This window comes from Canis lupus, chromosome 24, assembly GCF_048164855.1.
Source record: "Canis lupus baileyi chromosome 24, mCanLup2.hap1, whole genome shotgun sequence".
Taxonomy (NCBI): domain Eukaryota; kingdom Metazoa; phylum Chordata; class Mammalia; order Carnivora; family Canidae; genus Canis; species Canis lupus.
Genome location: NC_132861.1, coordinates 13,829,874 through 13,849,932, shown reverse-complemented (window position 1 = coordinate 13,849,932; position 20,059 = coordinate 13,829,874). Strand labels below are relative to the sequence as shown.

The 20,059-nt window shown below is 45.5% G+C and overlaps 3 protein-coding genes across 19 annotated transcripts in view; 2 read left to right on the top strand and 1 right to left on the bottom strand.

Moving 5' to 3' along the window:
• The window catches only part of GTF3A (general transcription factor IIIA), a 22,931-nt gene extending 8,263 nt beyond the window's left edge, over positions 1-14,668 (top strand). For 2 of the 7 annotated variants that reach the window (XM_072795675.1, XM_072795676.1), the window contains 5 exons: positions 291-364; positions 1,324-1,407; positions 2,169-2,398; positions 3,625-3,678; positions 3,913-4,172. In XM_072795675.1, coding sequence (XP_072651776.1) covers positions 1,329-1,407; positions 2,169-2,398; positions 3,625-3,678; positions 3,913-4,077 — 528 coding nt within the window. In that variant the 5' untranslated portion in view covers positions 291-364; positions 1,324-1,328 and the 3' untranslated portion in view covers positions 4,078-4,172. Of the gene's footprint in view, positions 1-290; positions 365-1,323; positions 1,408-2,168; positions 2,399-3,624; positions 3,679-3,912; positions 4,173-7,661; positions 7,806-13,791; positions 13,859-14,448 lie in introns of those variants that run through there. The other 5 variants (XM_072795678.1, XM_072795679.1, XR_012016264.1 and 2 more) reach the window with 4 other exon arrangements.
• MTIF3 (mitochondrial translational initiation factor 3) lies at positions 4,121-17,843 on the bottom strand. 11 transcript variants are annotated; one of them, XM_072795665.1, is made up of 6 exons: positions 16,978-17,279; positions 13,730-13,812; positions 12,400-12,474; positions 7,876-8,342; positions 5,277-5,434; positions 4,121-4,370 (listed from the first exon to the last, which is right to left on the bottom strand). In XM_072795665.1, exons 4-6 carry the CDS (start codon positions 8,339-8,341, stop codon positions 4,155-4,157), a joined length of 840 nt encoding a protein of 279 aa, XP_072651766.1. In that variant the 5' UTR covers position 8,342; positions 12,400-12,474; positions 13,730-13,812; positions 16,978-17,279; the 3' UTR covers positions 4,121-4,154. The 11 variants fall into 11 exon arrangements, with proteins under 11 accessions (XP_072651766.1, XP_072651763.1, XP_072651764.1 ...); XM_072795662.1 differs by lacking the exons at positions 13,730-13,812; positions 16,978-17,279 and adding an exon at positions 17,703-17,843; XM_072795663.1 differs by lacking the exon at positions 13,730-13,812 and having other exon boundaries at positions 16,978-17,380.
• On the top strand, positions 17,159-20,059 carry LOC140615783 (uncharacterized). The gene is made up of 4 exons (XM_072795674.1): positions 17,159-17,722; positions 18,019-18,231; positions 18,324-18,526; positions 18,732-20,059. Exons 1-3 carry the CDS (start codon positions 17,290-17,292, stop codon positions 18,359-18,361), a joined length of 684 nt encoding a protein of 227 aa, XP_072651775.1. The 5' UTR covers positions 17,159-17,289; the 3' UTR covers positions 18,362-18,526; positions 18,732-20,059.

Sequence of the window (20,059 nt, the reverse complement as noted above, 5' to 3'; positions counted from 1 at the left end):
TTTGTAGCCAGGAAAACAGTCCATTTTCAGAAGTATAAAGATGAAAAGTCTAATTTGATCACACACGCCAAAAAAAAAAAAAAAAAAAGTCCTTCTTTTCTGTTTTGTCTCAAGGCTGGTCAAGTAACTTGAATTTCACTTGTGATTCAGTCTCAACTTTAAATCTTTTTCTGATTGGTTTGGTTGAGGGGACAGAGGCTTTGGTAGCAGAAAGGGAGAGAGTGACATTCACCCTAAGCAGATGCTCCACAGGAATGGATTGACTCATCCGTCCCCTGTCGTTAACCTAGGTGTGCCCATGAAGGTTGTGGGAAACACTTCACCTCACCCAGCAGGCTAAAGCGACACGGGAAGGTCCACGAGGGTATGTCTGGTGATCCCCAGGGGTGCTGCTTTGAGTAGGCCCCAGTAGGGTGTGTGTGTGTCTAATTCTTTGACCGTAAGGTGCTTCCTCTTCTATTCTGTGGTCACACAAAGAAATCGGACACTGTGTAGGCAGGGGCAGCCTATGCTGCTCAATCAGGTTTCATACTTGGCCAGAGGCACTGCACACTCTTGTCTGTTTCTCCACTCCTCTGTCGTCACTGTTCAAAGCAAATGTTTTATTGTCTGCCTCAAGTGCCTGCTGGTGCTTTATGCTTCTCAGTGTTAGTGCTCCAGCCAAGGTTGGCTTTTCCACCACTGTTTAAACCTCTTTACTACCTGTGTCTATCTTCTCCTTATTGGCACGGAGAATAGTTTGGATAATACTTTCAGGTTTTGGGGTAATCAGATTGCCACTTTTTCAAAAAGACTCAATAAATATATGAATCCATTCTCTGTTTCCATGAGGGTTTTTTTTTAATATCTGTATTCCAATTTCCTAAGTGTAGAATATATGGAGCTTTTAACAAGAGACTCGTAGCCAAAGAATGAGAGGTAGCCTTGTTCCTTTTAGTTTCTCTCTGCTATTTAGTTGGTGAAACACAAGTTAGCACAGGACCCTATAACGCAGGGAGGGGACGGGGCTGCGAGCCACGGAGGCAGGGAGACAGCAGCTAAGAGACCATGTGCAGTGTACGTAGCTCACTGGGCACAGCGGGAGAGGGGACTACGTGCTTCTGGGAAGTCTGCTGACATAAGACCCCATGTGGAATACCATGCTGTGCGACTACTTGGTTTCCCTGTACAACAAACTTAGTTTCTATTCCCACCTCTAAAGACTAACAGATTATTGGGAGGTAGGAGAAAAATTATATAGGTTTGTTTCCTTTCTAATTACGATTGGTGTTTACACAGAATATTCATGAGAAGCAATGCACCAATGTATTTTTTTCTAAACAGGCTATATGTGTCAAAAAGACAAATGTTCCTTTGTGGCCAAAACATGGACAGAGCTTCTAAAACATGTGAAAGAAACCCATAAAGGTAAGGAAGACGTGTGGCACAGTGTAAATCTTTGTCGCTATAGAACTGTTTTTAAAGAATGAAATGTTACGTATGAGCCCTAAAATAATAACCTTTCTGTGTGATGTTTTATGATGTGCTGGGTCCCTCAGCTGTTTGACAAATGAGCAGAGCGAGCTGTGGTCCCAGGTTCGGGAGAGGCTGTGCCAGGAGCAGCTGTGCAGTAGTTGTTTTTTTTTTTTTTTTTAAGGTGTTATTTTTTTTTTAAGGTGTTATTTATGTATTTGAGAGAACGTGCACAGAGAGGCGGAGGGTGGAGGGAGAGGGAGAAGCAGACTCCCTGCTGAGCAGGGAGCTCACTCTCAGGATCCCAGGATCATGACCTGAGCCGCAGGCACACACTTCATGACTGAGGCATCCAGGTACCCCACAGTTGGTAGTTTTAAAGGCTCTGGCAAGTAAAGAACCTAGGGAGGCACTGGTGTTCTGTGGGGCAGCGTGGGAACCAGTGCCTTAGGTATTGGACGACAGGGAAGGAAGCTGGTCTTAATCTTCCCTTGCCCACAGCCACCGTGCTGAGAACCCCTGTTCCCCCGGTAAGGGAAGAGAGTGTGCCTCTACGTGATACAAGAACGTGGGAAAACGGAGACAAACTTCCAAGTGATAAAGATTGGAGTTAGTTTTCTCATTTACAATAATATTTTGGGCAACATTCCTTACATATTCAAATTAACTTCTTGTGTATGGTGATGCCTGAGGAAGTTGTCTGTGTACTCCACCAGAGGACATAAAATGTGAAGTATGCCAGAAGACCTTTAAGCGCAAGGATTACCTTAAGCAGCACATGAAAACCCACGCCCCAGAAAGGGACGTGTGCCGGTGTCCAAGAGAAGGCTGTAGCAGAACCTACACGACCGTGTTCAATCTCCAGAGCCACATCCTCTCTTTCCACGAGGAGAGGCGCCCATTCACTTGTGAACAGGAAGGCTGTGGCAAAACATTTGCAATGAAAGTAAGTACTCAGCCTCCAAATGCAGTCCTCTGGGTCTGTGGCTTCCCAGCCAGGTTCCTGGGAGCCCTAGGTTTCCAGATGCTGCCCCAGGGCTGAGAGATGGGGAGCGCGGGTGCTCTGGACCGTTCACTCTTGCTTCACTTAGAGTGGTTCTTAACTCAGGTTCGCAAAACAGCCAGATTTGCCTTTGCCTATAGGCAAAGCATGGCCCTGCATCAGGAGCATCAGCATTACCTGAGAACTTGCTAGAGATGCATATCCATAGGCCCACCACTGAATGAGAAACTCTGGGGATGGGGCCTGGTAACTTGGGCTCTAACAAACCGTCCAGGCGATGTTTTCTAACTTTGAGAACCATGGCCTGTGGTACTACATGCTCATTAATTAATTGTAAGAGTATGCTGATTCTTGGGTGTTCTTTTAGACTGTTGTCATCTAGGGATTGAGAGACGTGGGCAACAAGGACATAGGGGACCACAGCACTTGAGACTCTAGTCTGAGTCTTGGTGTGATTTGACTAAGACTGTGACACTAAACGGAGGGCCTGTGCAGTCCTGCAGACTCTCAGTCTGGCAGATGCTCTTCCAAGTATGTACCAGGAGTTGTAACTACGACTGAAGAGACAGGTGAGGCAGCCTCAGCATGCATCCCATCAGAAAACAACCTGGGGCTGATGGTGCTCAGCATTATCAAGGACAGCAAGACCTTGGTCAGATATCCCACTGGTGTTTGGAAATGCTGCCGACATCACTTCAGTTAAAAGAATCTTCTTCAGCTTGGAATATCTCACTCAAAACTGGTTTCCCCTCCTCTTACTTACGAAATAAATAGGTTGAGACTATAAATTCCTCATCTGGATCTTTGGGAAAGGCCTAGGATTTGAGGAAAAATTCTATTCTGGGTAGAGGCCACACTCTCAATGGTATATAATAGAAAGGTTGATAGTTTGTTTATTTATTAAAGATTTTTATTTATTTATTCATGAGAAACACACAGAGAGAGAAGGGCACAGGCAGGCAGAGGGAGAAGCAGGCTCCATGCAGGGAGCCTGACGTGGGCCCGAGTCCCCAGGATCACGCCCTGGGCTGAAGGTGGTGCTAAACCGCTGAGCCACCCAGGCTGCCTGTTGACAGTTAATTTAAATAACTCATGGAGTTTTCATATGAATAGACACCAAAATGGCAGGGTTTTTAAAATATAACTTTTTTTTTTTTCCTTCATTGTAGCAAAGTCTCACTAGGCATGCTGTCGTGCATGACCCTGACAAGAAGAAGCTCAAAGTAAGTTGAATCAGGCAGGCTGTTGATTTTAAACATCAGTCACCTCAGCCAGATGCAATCTAGAATGTTTTTGGCTCCTTATTACCGTGTGAGCCTGCACTGCTATGGAAGGGATGGCATGGCCTTCATTTTCTTGTAGAGTGTGGTAGGCTTGTTGGGGGATACACCTATTAGAAGACCAGTTCACAAAGTTTGATTATGAATTCTCATTGTCTTGTTTTCTTATTTCCAAAGGTAAAACGATCTCGTGAAAAGCGGAGTTTGGCCTCTCGTCTCAGTGGCTATATTCCTCCTAAAAAGAAGCAAGAACAAGGCTTATCTGTGCCTAAGAATGGAGAGACCCTGAACTGTACTGAAGACAAGGTGCTCTCAACAGTTGCAATCCTTACCCTCAGCTAAACCTCACATTGCTTTGTTTAAACAACTACACACAAGCGAGCTATTTCTTCTCAGAACCATGTTTTTCTTTATTAAAATCACTGATGCACATCTGATTCTCTATTGTCTCTGTTTTCTTTGTCCAAAGAATCTCTTTTCTGGGTTTCTTGAGTTTCTCTATATGCATTCTCTTCCTTTTTGCTCAAATGACGAAGAACACATGTTACAGCTTTTCCTCCTCTAACAGGTTGTGGCCGGGATAAGAAGGTAGCTATCCCCGGCATAGTCCGGAGTATTTTATTACAGATATCCTCCTAGAAAGGGAAAACAGCCAAAAATTAATTTAAAACCAATGTTGATTCCTTCTCGTGTTAATGCAGTAATACACATAAAAATCAGCATTCCTGGATTGCTGTTTGCTGTTCTTAAGTGAGCAGCTAAATCAAATTATGCCTCTCTGGTTAAGCTGACTGAAACCGATGAAAACAGGCAGTGTTATGAACTCTATGGAACTAAACGAATGCACTAAAGGTTGACAGCTTTAAATCCCCACTGCGTCATGGCATTGAGGGGCTATGTTTGACTCCAGATACCCTCTCAGAAAAAAGCAGTGGGCTTAGGCATTGGCAGAGGACTCTCTTATCCATCCCCCCACCCCCACCCCCCAAGTCTACTGCAGTTCAGAACAGCCGCTAACAGAGTCACTGGAGTGATTAGGAAAATACACCTAGTTGTAGAGATTCTGGATCAGCTGGGCTGAAACCGAGGCCTAAGTGGTTCTAACCTGGAATGAGGGTAGAAACCACCAGACTAATGCTGCCTTTGAGCTGCTAAGGCCTCAGACTCTAAAAGGAAAATAGATATTCTACAAACTTATGCTGGGAGTGTAAACTGATACTGGCAGTGCTTCTCAGGGGCATTTATAAACAGGAGATAGACTTTAAAAAATGAATCTCTGTTTTTAAGTGATATTGCACAATTTGTTAAACAGAATAGTACATAGCCGTGAAATTCTGAAGTGAAGTGTTCTCGTGATAAAACATGCTTCAATGGAAAAAGGGATGGATACAGAGTACGCTTGGAAAGCCACTGCCATCACTGGGTGGAATTACCAGTTGCTTTCCTTTGCCTTTACATTATCTAGATTTTCTACAATTCTACCTTTAGCTCAGAAAACAAGAACCACGCACGAGCGGTTACTCATACCTGCTTTTACTTACCATCTTATGTTCGGGCTCCTCTACATTCTTCCCTTTCTTTATAGTAATTTGAACTTTGTATTTTTTCTCAATCCACTGCTGAATCTGTTTACTCTTTGTGTCCAGATCATGTTGTCCAATATTTGAAGAAAGAGTGAGTTCCTTAGTCAGGACAGGTCCTAGTTTGAAACAGACTGGGTTCTAGGACCGTTTACTGGTCTCTTCATGAAACCTGAGCTGTATCACACATGCTTCATGAGGTCAGCTTGCCACAGGGCCCCAAACGCTCCACTCTTAGTTTCACAGGCCAGTAAACACTTTTTTAAACAAGGAAGATGGACTGACATAAAACTGCCAATTTTTTTTTACCTGCCAAGTAAGAGTATTTATGTCTTGGACTTTTACAAGCAGAATACATTTCTGTAATATATGAAATGCTTCCAGTTACCATCACCCACATTTGATGAAACAACAAAAGAATGGTCCTTTAAAAGGAACGAGTCTAGCTTTAGGATAAACTTGACTGTCCTTATTTTTCCTTCTGATTGGAGCAGCATCTGGGAAGTATTCATCTCATCTGACTCCTTTTCTGATGCCCTCCTAGTAACAGTGGGGTCATCTAGACTACATCAGACAAGAGAGCTCCTAGGTCCTTTACTCCAGAAATGGAAATCCTGACTATCCGAAAGTTATCTTACATGGAAGGAACAGACTATTGAAAGCATTGAGACAATTCAGAGTTTTCATAAGGGGGGAGAAATTACATCTCAACCCATGTGACAATCTCCCCACGAGGACTGATTAAATGTGAAAAGATACAACTTTAAAGCAGAAGAAAAAAAGTGCATGTTTGTGACCTCAGGATAGGAGAAGGATTTTGTTAAGAAAAAAAGCCTGATAACTTCCTATATCAAAACATTACTGGGAAACTTAAAAGGCCAAAAAAAGGAATCTAACTGGGACAAGGTTTTTGGCATCACACAGAATAGAGAACCCTATAAATTGGGGTGGGGGTGGGGAAACTATGCAAATAGAAAAACAAGGAATATGAATAGGCGATTCAGAGAGGAGGCAACTCACATGGTGAAAGGAAATATAAATAATAAAGATAGGCTTTCTCACCCATCAGGATGACAAAAATGAGATAAGAGTACCAAGTGTGGGTGAGATGTGGAGAAAGAAATCTCACACACTGCTGATGATCTGCCCACAGATTCTGGAGACACTGACAGATATGCTCATTGTTCCTCACAGTGAAAGACTGGAAACGAGCCCAATGTCCATGGAAAGGGGCACTAACAAAGCCACGGTATACGGTATATCCTTAGGATTCCATTTAGTAATTATAATAAATTAGCTAGGGCTGTTCTATAAACGTGGCTCTTGCAAACTGTGTGACAATTTTATGTATATAAAATCATGCCATATACTGTTTATATATAACAAGTTTAACCACACACACAGACTACACCCCGAGTCCGTAGTGGGGGTGGAGGGGGAGGGAGCACAGACACTTCAACTTCTCTGTAAGGTTTTGTTTAAAAATCTGAAGCACAACAATGTTAACGCTTGCTCATCTGGATGGTGGGTAACAGGTGTTTATATTTTTCTGTATGTTTTCTAGTTCCCAAAAGTTTTCAAAAAAAAAAAAAGTCCTTTTATTAACACCCCCTTGCTTCCTTCTAGCCCCTGCAGCTGGTCCTAGGTCTCATCCAGAATAAAATAATGCCTTTAACATCCTAGCCCTTCAACTATCTCGGACAACAGCGACTCGTCTTCTCTAAGCTTCTCTGGGCAGTTCAACTATATTTCTGTAATAGTTTGGTGTCTTTATCATCCTAGCTGGGCTCCCTGAATACTTTGTTTTCCAGTCAACATCCTTGTTGTGGAGTGTGCTGTTACAGAACTGAGCCACAGAGAGTGTGTGATTTTCTTAAGACTTATAATCTTGCTGCGGCAGCCGCAGGACCAAGTTCCTGGGCCGTGGTTCAGGGTGTTGTCCAGAAAATGATCTTCCAGAACGATCAGCACTTAGTAGGAATGGTAAAAAATCTTTACTATCCACTTCATAGTTCCATGCATGTATGAATGACCAGGGCACCATAAGGTGACTGGTGAAGTGTATAAGTGAGCATTATTTACCAATATTGGAACAAAACACGGGGCTGTGAAAGCTCTGTGAATCACCTTGGAGATTCACTAAGCAATGAACTGAACCCTTGTACTTTAGAGATGAGGAAGAAAGGGGCTAAGGGTGGCCCAGCCCAGGAACAGGGACTCCAATCCACCTCTTCTGAGTGTCATTTCCTTCCTGGGGTCCCCAATGACTGCCACCTGGGACCAGAGACAGAGCCAAGGACCCATCACTCTGGGGTGTTTACCTTATCTTCCCTTTATTTTACACAGGCTGAAAGGAAGAGATGCTGACCACAGGGCATCGGGGGAGAAAGACGAGGAACAGACACAAGTAAGAGGGTTGGAGAAAGCTGGGCTAAGGTGCTGAGAGGGAACGTCCCCCGCTTCTCCCATCCCTATAGGCCCAGGGCTCTTTGGCCCAGGCCATGGTCGGCCGCAGAAGTAGGGTCCCAAGGCGTTGGGGAGCAGGAGGCACGACACCTACCAGGCTTCGGGTGGGCCTTCTCCATCTCCCGAAGTCGCAGCCGCTCCTCGTGAATCTGCAGCCCCGAGAGAAGCTGGTACCGTGGAGGCTCCGAGCCGCTGTCCCTCTTCACGAGCCTCAGGTCCCGCTCGGCCATGAGCCGGATCACCTCGGCACGGTGCATGCTCCCCAAATCATTGCCTGCCTCGTCCAGCACGTGTATGACTCGCTCGTGAATTTTTCTTCCGATGTTGCTAAAAGCTGGGTCATTCTTTGTTTTCTTCTTCCCGCTGTCCTGGGTGTCTGCCACGGTACCAGAGGCTCTGGCATGCATCAGGGAAGATAGTCTTGGGACAGGAGCAACGAGGGGCAGCCGCGCCGGGATGGTCAGGGGCAGGATGTAGGTACCAAAACATCTTCTAGTGCAATTTCCTGCCGTCTTCTTTAGGGTTTGTAACGTTAGCCTCTTTAGAAAAAGGGCAGCCATCCTAAAAAAGCAGGGAGAAAGAGCTGTTACAGTTCAGTTAGTTCATCCCCGGGCTGTGGTGCTGTGGTACATGAAGGCTGTGAGTGAGACTGCAGGTATGTCATCTGCAGAAATGTTACAGGTCCGGGCCTAGGGAAGTGACACCCATAACACAGACTGTCAGGTGACTGTGGTCACACTAACCCGTGGTGGTACCATCCACAGTGCAAGTTATTGTCAGAATAAACCATATATGCCCATTGCTTTTGTTTCCCAGTATTTCTTCCCCCAATACTATCTCATCTGACCCTATTTCCCAAGGATCTTATAGTGCCAACTCCATAAGCAACTATCATCCTAAAGGTTTGTTTAGGAGAATGCAGCATATAAAATCCCTGGTGATTCATAAATGCCAATTCATAAACTTTGAGTACAATCAACTGCTAACAATTTATCAATACATCCGATGGTATACAGAAGACAAGAGCACTCTTCTGGGAAAGAGGACTCCCCGTGAGGAATCTGACCCATGGGAACATCACTGAGACTTTCAAGAAATGCCCTGGCGTGAATCAGTGTGGACCTCAGAAACTGTACAGATGATTCACAAGGCAAGGCATGACGACCAAATGTTAACTAAGCATGAGGCACACATGGTGATAACTGGGGCTCTTATATCTGGCATTTTGCTTTTGTACTTGCTTCTCTCCCCAGTGGCCTTCTCCTTACATTCACACGTGAGGGGTGCAGGCTGGAGGAGCAATGAGAGGACCCAAGTGTGTAATCTGGGGTCTGCTTAGCAACACAAGAACTCAAGGAGCTGGGCCTGTCCACGACTAAAGAGGAAGGGATGAGGGGCCTTCAGCAGTGCTTCTCAAAGAATGGTCCCTGGGTCACCTGCAGGAGAGTCACCTGGAGTGTTTGCTAAAACTGGAAATGCCCTCTGGTCCCTGGCTTTGATCCCACCAGGCTGTATAACCACTGATCCTACCCCCATCACCATTCCTCCTTTATGCCTCTAGTGACTGCTATGGAAAACAAAACACAGGACACAGTAAATTGAATGGGAAGTGATGGGAGGCACATATTCTCACTTCTGTCCTCACCTAGCTAGATAACACCCATATTTATCATTCTGGCTCCAGCCTCTCCTCTGAATCCCAAACTTGTAGAGTTGACTGAACAACCTGTCCACTTAGATATCCAGTGCCACCCACAGTGAACCACCACCGAGCTCTCAATCTTCGACCCTCTGCTCACTCCTCTCTCCTATAAAGACCACAACCCTTCCAGCTGCTCAGGCCCCAAACAGCAAAGTTATCCTTCATTCTCCTTTTTCTCTTAGCAACTTAGCAGTGCATCTGGCTGTCCAACCTCTAAAAACATCCACGATCCAACCACTCCTCACCTTCTCCATTGCTAACACCCCACTCCAAAAATACCATCCATCCTCTCTCACCTGGTTTACAGTCACTGCCTCCTGAGTGCCCTCCTGCTTCTGCCCCGACCCCCTATAATTTATCACCCACATGGCACACACATTGACCCTTTAAACATGTACATGGCAGATGACGTCCCTCCTGTGCTCAGAACCCTCCACTGGCCTTCATCGCACTTGAGGTAAAAGCCAAGCCTATGAAGTGGCCCACAGGGCCCCCCTCCCCGACAGCACCTACCCCACTCTCCCAGCTCTGTTCAACCTCACTGGTTTCTGGGCTGTTCCCTGAGAATACTGAACACAGTCTTCCTCTGGGTCCTTCTACCCAGTAGTTCCCTTCCCTCAGATAGCCGAGTGGTTCATTTACCTCAGACCTCGGCTCTAGTGTTACTGCTCAGCGAGGCCTCCCCATCCACTCGAGAATACCATACACCCCATCACTTTCGAATCCATTACCTTGCCTTTGGAAAAAATCCACTGCCTGACATATATTTATTTACACACATATTCATAATCTCTCACTAGAATGCAAGCTTCCCGAGATGATGTAATTATCAATTTTGTTCACTGCTATGTTCTAACACCAGAGCCCAGAGCCCGGCCCAGCTGAGTGACATGCTAGTGAACGTCTGAGCCAAAGGCAATAGCCAGGACCAAAGTCAGCGTCTGCTGGCACCTGACGCCTAGGTCCTCAGATGCGTCATTCCCTAGCAATATTCACAAATGCTGGTAACCCACACTCTTCCCATTCTGGCTACCATTTCAAATGTCCACTGACTCTAGTGAGATCTATAGCCAAATGTTCCACCCCCAGTGAATGAGATGAATTCACTTACAGTCCTTACCTGGTTGGGGACTCCAGCTGTACATGTGGTAAAAGCTCTAAAATAGGAGCAAACTGGTTTTTAAATAGCTGAGATACTACTGCTTAACCAAAAAAGCCAGGTATTTGTTGGTAGAGGAAGCCCCTAAACCAAAAAAAGCAGGAAAGCCTGAAGAGACCAGAGAAGACTTTTTTCCATTTATCATCAGAAAGATAGCAGCAGTGCCAAATTTCACTGTGAGTTAGGATGGCACTAGCAATGGATGGAAGCTACTGTGTCCTGGGTAACAAATTCTCAACACATTAAATCAGATAATATTATTTCAAAATGTAGGATTTTTTTTCAAAATGTAGGATTTGTATTTATTTATTTTTGAAAGATTTTACTTACTTATTTATGAGAGACAGACAGAGAGAGAGGCAGAGACATAGGCAGAGAGAGAAGCAGGCTCCATGCAGGGAGCCCAGTGCAGGACTCCATCCCAGGACCCTGGGATCATGACCAGAGCCGAAGGCAGATGCTCAACCACTGAGCCACCCAGGTGCCCCCAAAATGTAGGATTTTTAAAAGCAAGTAAGCATATAAACAGCAGAGGCATAGGAAAAAGATGAAATTTATGAAAACCTTGGTTGTTTGTGGTTAAGGACCCAAGTGATTTTTCCCTCCTATCCTTCCTAATTATCATTTTTTCCTCAATCTTTTACATGGAAGAAATATTTTTTATACTAGCAAATAAATTACATTTACTTACAAAATAAAGACTATTTCAGGAGAACGACGTAGAGATTATTTTAAAGCTTTAAAAACACCTTCCAGAAGAAAAAAATTTAAAGAGTAGAAAAATACTATATTTTTCTTTAAATTCTATACCATTATTTAAATTTTAAAACATTTTAAATTTCCTTGACTTACAGAGCAAATAAGCTCCAATACTAGCTAAATTTTGGCTTTGTGTCAGCAAAGCTGAACATATACTTATTTCTTCAAAATATGTGCTTCACGGATAAAAGTATAAACACAATATTAAGAAACAAAGCTGTGACATTACTAAATTTGAATCACAAATACCTACTTAAATTCAAATAATTAAAAAGCTTTTTTTAAAAAAATATTTTATTTATTTGAGAGCAAATGCAGGTGTGCACAAGTGGGAGGATGGGCAGAGGGAGAGGGAGCAGCAGACTCACTGCTGAGCAGCGACTCTGAGATTTGACCTGGGCTGAAGGCAGATGTCTTCAGCATCCCATTGAGCCACCCAGGCACCCCTAAAAAGCTTTTTATTAGGAAAAGTTTCAAACATGTACAGGAAGAATAGTATAATAAAGCCCTAAGCACCCATCACACAGCTTCTTAATAGCATGTAGCCAAACCCGCTTCCTCTCTGCCTTAACTACTCTCCTGCATCCTCAGCCACCCATGGACTATTTCAAGGTGAATCCTATCGCGCCAGCAAATTCTTCTGTATGTCATCTCTGAGAAGTGAGGACTCTTGTCTTTTTAATAAGCATAACAACATTACTCCAACTAATAATATAAACATTCTTTTATATTATCGTATATCCAGTTTCCGGATTTCCCCCACAGTATTACCATTCCATTTGTTTATGTTTCATTCACATGTCGGTAGCATGGATAGAGGCCCACTGGCCAAATGCACAGCAATTTCAACATTAAAGAACTGTGGCTGAAAGTTGTTTCAACACATGGAATATGCAAAAACCTATAAAAAAGATCATTTGCCAGAACCATATGTGACTACTACCTCAACTCCCTACTGTGAAAATTGGTAAAGAAAAAGGACTAAGCGCTCATCTTACCTTTTTAGAAAGAACTGCAATCAGCAATCATCTCCAGTTGGTGAAGAAAAGCTCTTCGTTAGAAGAGAATGTCAGCTAAAAAATAAGTGGAGAAGAAAAGTAATTTAGAAATCACTATTTTGCTACCTGCAATCAAATCACAGATTCAGACAAGGGTGGATGTAAAAATTATTAGGGAAAAAGCTAATGAGGAAATAAGATATTCATATGGTGCCAAAGGGTGACTCAAAGATTACTTGCAAATTGAAATGGGAAAAACACACTTTGGCCGTCACCCTCCTTAACCTAAGGTCAGACTCAGCATTCTAGCGATGGGACAAGCTGACATCCTAGTGCACACCTCCTTGTGACACGCCAGGTGTACGGTGCCTTCTGTGAAACAGTCCTGCCAAAAAGGTTTATCCTGAACTTGGTCCAGCCTCCAGACCTGGCTTCCATTTTCCAAGGAATACAAGGCCCAGATTCAGGAACAGGTCAGACATCACCACAAGGAAACAATCTGACAAATACAGACTGTGTGACCTCTGGCTTGGTGTAAAAAAAAAAGTCAATTTATAGGAAACGGAAAGGGAGTGGGGCGATTCTTGAATAAAAAGGCAGAGGAGACATAACTATAAAAATGCAATGTGTCTGAAAAAAAGCAACAAAAAAGTGATGTTGACATACAGGGAACAAGGGGAATATGGACAAGATTGCTGCTGGACCCGGTGCCCTCCGAGAAGTACTGTGAACTGAACTGTCTCAGGCAGGAAAATGCCATTCTTGGGCCTCTGAAGTATTCAAGGTTCTAGAAGACCATGACATCTGCCACTTACTCTGACAGGATTTGGCAGAAAATATGTGTGCGGCATGGCAATATTTGCTCAATCTACGTTATGGTTACATGGATGTTCGGTTATTAGCCTTACGACTGTTCTGTATGTTTAATTTTGTTCATAATTAAAAGAAAAACAAGAGCCCACAGGAAGGAAAAAGTTCATTAGTCATGCCAATATGAGTGTTCCAATCTGAATAAACTATGTATGCCACTATAATTTAATAAATTGGTATTCTAGCTTTATGTATCTTTTAAAAATGTTCTCTTCATTAGTTTCAAGGCTATACCTAAATGAAGCCTATGTCTAGGGAAATTTACGGATTTCAAAGTCTGAATTGTTTGGGAATGCAAGTTGTCTTTTTCTTCAACTAGTTTTCATCAAAGAGGTCTAAAAGTGTCTCACCATCATAAACAAAGATGGTTTCAATTTGAAGTAGAACTTGTGCAATGTTCGGCTAATAGTTCAAAGTTAACATGTTTTGGAGTAGCGGTTCCCAGAAACTGGAGGCCTACCAGCATCATCTGGGAATGCTTTTTCAAAACACAACATGTTTCCTTGTTCCTCTCTTGTTAAGTACCACTGGGGTCAGGACCCACTTCAGAAAAGAAGACACAAGAAAATAAACGACAAAACATTATAAGGTAAGTGGGTTCAAGTAGTTTAGGTTACCTGGGATTACAAGAGCAAAGGTTAAGGCAAGGTTAAGAAAGCTTTCAGGGTGGACACAAAATAGGAGGCCTTGCTCTCTCATGAAATTCTGATTTAACGTCTTGATACCTCTGTGAAACAAGTAGTGGGCTGAATAAAACAGCAGTCTAAATAGAAACAAAAATGCTTATGTTCTTAGGACAACTTGGGTGGCTTTAGTCACTTACTTCCACAGCTATCCCTTCTGAGACATCCAGAACTATCTGAAAAGTCAATAATCTTAAAGTCATTTACTTAAAGTGCACAAATTGTATAGTACGAGATATCCATGTTTGGTTTCACCGTAATTCAGACCTTATCGAGATCATCCTGTGCTGCAGGAATCTGTATACCTGGTGGGAGTTTTAAATTCTGTAGCTGATTCCACATTGTAGGGAAAAAACATGTAATTTCCTTGTTGTTCTTTGTTTATCTGAGACTGGATCACTGAAAAAAATCTGTATCCTGCAAGCACTGGGGGGGGGGGGGGGGGGGGGGGTAAACTGACAAGTGCCCTAAAGGCCCTTTCACTCTTTTGTCTTAGAAATTCCTAATTTCAGTCCTCACTCCTCTGATTAGACCTCTTCAACACCATCACTACCTTGCCTGGGACTATGTAAGAAAAATAACTGCATCATTCCAAATGTATACAACACAGAGTAATTTTAATGTTTGATCCACATATTTCCTAAGAAATTGAACGAATTTTAAATGGTAAGCCACAGAGCGGGAAATTATGAAATAAATATATGTCTTCGTCCTTACAGTGTATTTCATGAGAGCTTACGGCTGTATTCTTTATACTTTCACATTAAGTCTGCAGTTGATTTTTATATTATTTTTTAAAAAGATTTTATTTTTATTTGAGAGACAGAGAGTATGAGAAGGGGGAGGGTCAGAGAGAGAAGCAGATTCCCTGCTGAGCAGGGAGCCCAGGGGGTCAATCTTGGGACTCTGGGATTGACCTGAGCCAAAGGCAGATGCTTAACCAACTGAGCCACCCAGGGAACCCTCTGCAGTTGTTTAAAATGAACAATAATCTTTGAGAACTAGTTCCCAGACTTTTATTATGGAAATGTTTAAACATACAGAAAAGTTGAAAGACTGTACAGTGAATGATACCCACTCATCTAGATTCTACATGTTTCTATCTTTGCTTTATTTATCCATCTATTTATTCTTCTCTCTGTCCATTTCATTTGTTTTGATACATTTCAAAGTAGCTGCAGACATTGGTACATTTCATCCTCCAATACTTCAGCATGCTTCAATTAACTCGTGTTCAATATTTATGATTCTTTCCATTGAGGCAAAATTTACATACAATGAAATGTACAAATCTTAAACATACCTTTTCATTAGTTTTGACAGGTACAAACACCTCTGTAACCAAAACTCCTGTCAACATGTAGAATATTACCATCACTCCAGAAAGTTCTCTCATGCCTCTTCCAAGTCGGTCTCCATCCCCATCCCCATCCAGAGGCAACTGCTGTTCTGATATTTTTCCATCACAGTCTGTTCTCAGATTTCATATAAATGGAATCAAGCAGTATGTATTCTTTGTTGTAAGGAATCTTAGTGTGTTTTTGTTGCATGGATCGTTAGTTTGTTCCTTTCTATTTCTGAGAACTGTCCCAGCATATGAATATACTACAAAGTTTAAACCCAGTTTTCTGGTGACGATGAACAGTTTAGAATGTTCCTAGTTTTTGGCAATTATGAATAAAGTTGCTATGAACATTCTTGTACAAGGAAAAAAAGTGATCAAATGATTACTGCTCCGAACTGCTCCGAAGGACAGCTGCAATCCCCTTATGATACATTATTTTGAAATAAAAAAAAAGATACATTATTTTGCATTACCTTTTATAGTACCTCTTCAGGAGGTACTGATAGTGTATTTGTAATGAAACTTCTTGGAATATGATTTAAATATGTGGTTATGAGGGAGTCCTATCCTATAAGAAATTAAATTGCTTGCACGCTCACCACTCTTCTTTCCTTTATCGCTCATGTTCACAAGCTCATACTTACTGTTATTTGTGGTTCCCAAGGGGGTTGGATCAAAGTTACATAGATTCTAGCGGACTAAATATTTGTGAAACTAATTTTGCCAGTTCCTAGGACTTAAGAATCCTCTCTTACACCTTTCAAAGCAGTTTCACAAGGTCCTTGCTTCTGCCCACAACTGGCCAAGGGCCCATCTGCCCGCTGCAGTGTGCTCCGCAGCCTCAACAGCAGCGCCCCGACCCGCGGGCGGGGCCTTCACGCTGCTTGCTCTCGCTGGGCTCGGGTTTTGCTCTTCCCCCCACAAGGGGTACAGATAGTCTCCATACTCAGGTTGGCCTTTTAAGAGCCGTACACCGATTGACAACACTGGAAAAAGCCAACATGTATCTGTGGCCAATTACTTAACCGTATTTCCTTATCTATAAAAATCCTAACTTATTGTATATTTTAGCTATTTTACTGATTTTACTGAAATAGCTTAATGACTGTCCAGGAAATATTATTTAAAAAAAAAAAAAAAAGCTTTTAAATCCAGAGCTACAGACTGAATATTAACGTTGGGGTCATTCCTGCACGTCAACCTTCCACGCCGTCATTTGCTCTTCTAGAATTTGCTATCTCGGTGCCTCGCACCACAGCCGGTGCAGAGAAACACCCTTGCGTTTCTGCTCTCCGTCACCCTCCTCGCTAATCCAACACCACGTCTCGTGAATTTTACTAATTCCTCTCAAATCCAAGCAGGCCGCCCCATCCCCACGGCTGCCGCCACCCCGGCTGGCGGCGTGTACCCCGCTCCCCGCCTCTCCCCTCCCTAAAACTGCCCTCGGGTACACGCCGGCATCTTCCACGAAGCCCGGAGGCTCGCGCCACCTCTGCAGGCTCCTCCCTCGGGCGGGGACGCGCCAGGCGGCGGCCTCGGGCTCCCTTTCTCCGGGCGCTCCTGGTGCGAACTGAGCCGAGCGGCGCCTCCTTCCCCGGCCCGCTCCTCAGTGTGCTGAGCTGGGCATTAACGCTCGCACATCCCATGCTCACACAGGCTCGCTTTGCCACTAGCACCTACAACCACAGGTCTGCGGTTCTCGCGCCGTCCCTCCGCCGACGCCGACGGCGAGCTGTCTGAAGCGCCCCTCACTGCACCGTCCCACGCACAGCGCAGCCGCCGCCAGGTCGGACGCCCCTGCGCTCTGCCCTCCCTGAGGCCGAAGCCTTTCGTTACACGGACGTGGAACTGCGGCTTTTCAGTAGCAAAGATTATTTACTCCTCTCGAGGGTCTTACGCCACAGGAGCCTTGCTAATGATACGCAGGGGAAGAGGAAACCCCGCCATCGCTGAGCAACCTTGCCCGCGGCACACGCCGCGCCCCGCCCCGCGATGCTTCCTCCCGGAACCCGGTCGCGAGGAGCCGCGGCCACGCCCACACCAGGAAGCCAGCGGGGGCGTGGGACGGCCGGCGAGCGTGCGTGCGTGCGTGCCCCTGCGTACGCCGCGACGGCGGGGCGGGGCGCGCGGGGTCACGGGGGACCGGCGCCAGGGCTAGGGCCCGCGCTTCCCGGCGGCACCGGCAGCATCCCGGACTCACGGACGGCTCGAGAGCCCGGCCGAAGCCCCGACCCCGCGGCACGGTCTGCGGCACCCCTCCGCGCTCCGGCCGGCGCCAGGGGCGGCACTGCCCTTCCAGGGACTGAGCCGAGCGCCAAGCCGCGTTCTCGCAGGCCTGTGCCGAAGCCCACGTCTTCCCGCCGCAGGCCCCGCCTTCCCTGGGCACCCCTCGCCTTTAGCTTTACCTGTGCCGGGCCGGCGACTGGTAAGGTCTGGCGGAAGAGGCCACGGACCGGCCCCCGCCGGAGCCCCCTTCGCTCTCCGTAGTGGGCGGGGCTTCGGCCCGCGTGCTTTAAAGGAAAGGTGACGCAGGGCGGGGCGCCGTCCCGCTGGAAGGCGGAAGTCCTCCGACAGAAAGTGCGGAGGGCCGGGGGTGGGGGTGGGGGTGGGGGGGGCTGGTTCTTGCGGGCTCTCGCTTTTAGTGTAATGTTGAGTAAAGTGGTTCATACACGTTCTTAAGGTTCACGGTGGTTTAAGGAGCCAAACTGCTCCGGTTTGCAGGTGAGCAAACAGACCCGGGACGTGAAAGGCCGCCCTGGGTTCCCGAGCGTGGGGTCCCCGGAGGCCGATCCGGAGATGGGCTCCGGCGTCCACGAGCCCAGCAGTGTCGTCCCTGGGAGAGCCTCCAGCAGGCCGTCAGTGTCACGAAGGCGAAACCGACCTGTGGCGGCTCAGTGGCTTGTCAGGAGTCCGCAGGGCAGCTGCAGAGCTCGGGTGCCCCCCCCCCCCCGCCGTCCCCGCTGTCACCCCTGCCGCGAGGCCGCCGTGCCGCCTCAGTCACCTGACCTCTCACCTCGTCTCCACAGGAAATTCCTCAAGACCCGGTGGGAATCTGCTGTCGTGACGCAGTGAAGTCGCCTAATGAGAGAGTTCACCAGACCAGAGGAAACAGTACGTGCAGCGGGGTCCTGACGAACACATTGCTTCATTCTCCTTAAATCCTCCTTGCTTTATTACAGACGCAATCCCTGGATCAGCCTTCCGAGCTCCTTGAGAGCAAAGGCCCAAGGTTCTATTTCTTTTTTTTTTTTTAACTTTTATTTATTTATGATAGGCACACAGTGAGAGAGAGAGAGAGGCAGAGACACAGGCAGAGGGAGAAGCAGGCTCCATGCACCGGGAGCCCGACGTGGGATTCGATCCCGGGTCTCCAGGACCGCGCCCTGGGCCAAAGGCAGGCGCCAAACCGCTGCGCCACCCAGGGATCCCCCAAGGTTCTATTTCTTTGTCACATCCCAGCGTCTGGCACATGAGGTGCTCATTACGTTGTTGAAATAGTGAACTGGTAAACCCAGAAACAACTCGTGTGTGTGTGTGTGTGTGTGTGTGCGCGCGCGTGCGGCCCAAAGTCCAGGGTGGGCATGCGTGTTGGCCATTTCCCGTTACACAAGAATTAGGCCAGCAAAATTCTTCGCTAATACCAAGATGCAAGTTTGTTGAGATGCAGGAATAGAGTGACTAGGATGCCTTGGGGATGGTAGGTGCTCGGCAATTGCAAATACTCAAATTTTCAGTGTTTTCCGATGGGCCTGCCGGGCACCCTTCTAAGTACTTTATTTTTATCAAGTCATTTAATCCTCAGGACAGGCTTCTTACCCTATTTCACAGAGGAGGGAACTGAAGCCTAAAGTTCAGTAATTTGCCCAAGGTCAGGCAACTAACAGCAGAATCCAGAATAAAGAAATGCAGGCAGCATGGAGCCAGAGTGGGTGTTCTTGATGCTAAATCATCCTTAGGCTGCTAGACTAAATAAAGTAACTAGGGAAGCAGTAGAGTTTCAAGTCTGTGAGGATATTCAGTGAAACGTGTGAAGTTGAAGAGGTTTATTTATTTTTAAAGATTTTATTTATCCATGAAAGAGAGGCAGAGACAGGCAGAGGGAGAAGCAGGCTCCCTGCAGGACTCGATCCCAGGACCCCCGGATCATGACCTGAGCTGAAGGCAGATGTTCAACCACTGAGCCACCCAGGTGTCCCAAAGGGGTTTAATACCCAAACTAAAGACCTGAAATTTACTAAGATTGTAATTTGAATGAATTAATTCCCAAGTGATTGTCGGTAACTGGAGCTACTGTCAGCTCCTCCTGGGGCATATGTGTCCCGGCTAGGTGATTTGGGAAGTTTTCTAGATTGCCATCATCAGGTATCTCAGGAAGGAGATGAGCAGAGAAACATGCACATTGCAGATGTGCCCTCAGAGAGAAGCCTTTTTTTTTTTGAATCTCTTATCTTGAACTCTGCTCTGACCTCCAGCTGAAATGGGACATGGCAGTTTTTAAGAGTCATTGAGAGTCTTAGATTCAGCTCCGTTGTGATGGACTTTGAATACCCTTGAATAAAGATAGTAAAGCAGGCAACTGGCTCTTTCAGGTTCTCCCTGTATTTATGGCCTACTTCTTAGTTTTGGGGAAATATTATTACTATGCCACAAATCCTCTGTAAACTGAATATGGGTATAGAGTAGGACTCTTGGAAATTTACACAGCTTTCCCAACTGTTATTTCTATTAATAATTTACAAAAACAAAAACCCAAAATACAAAA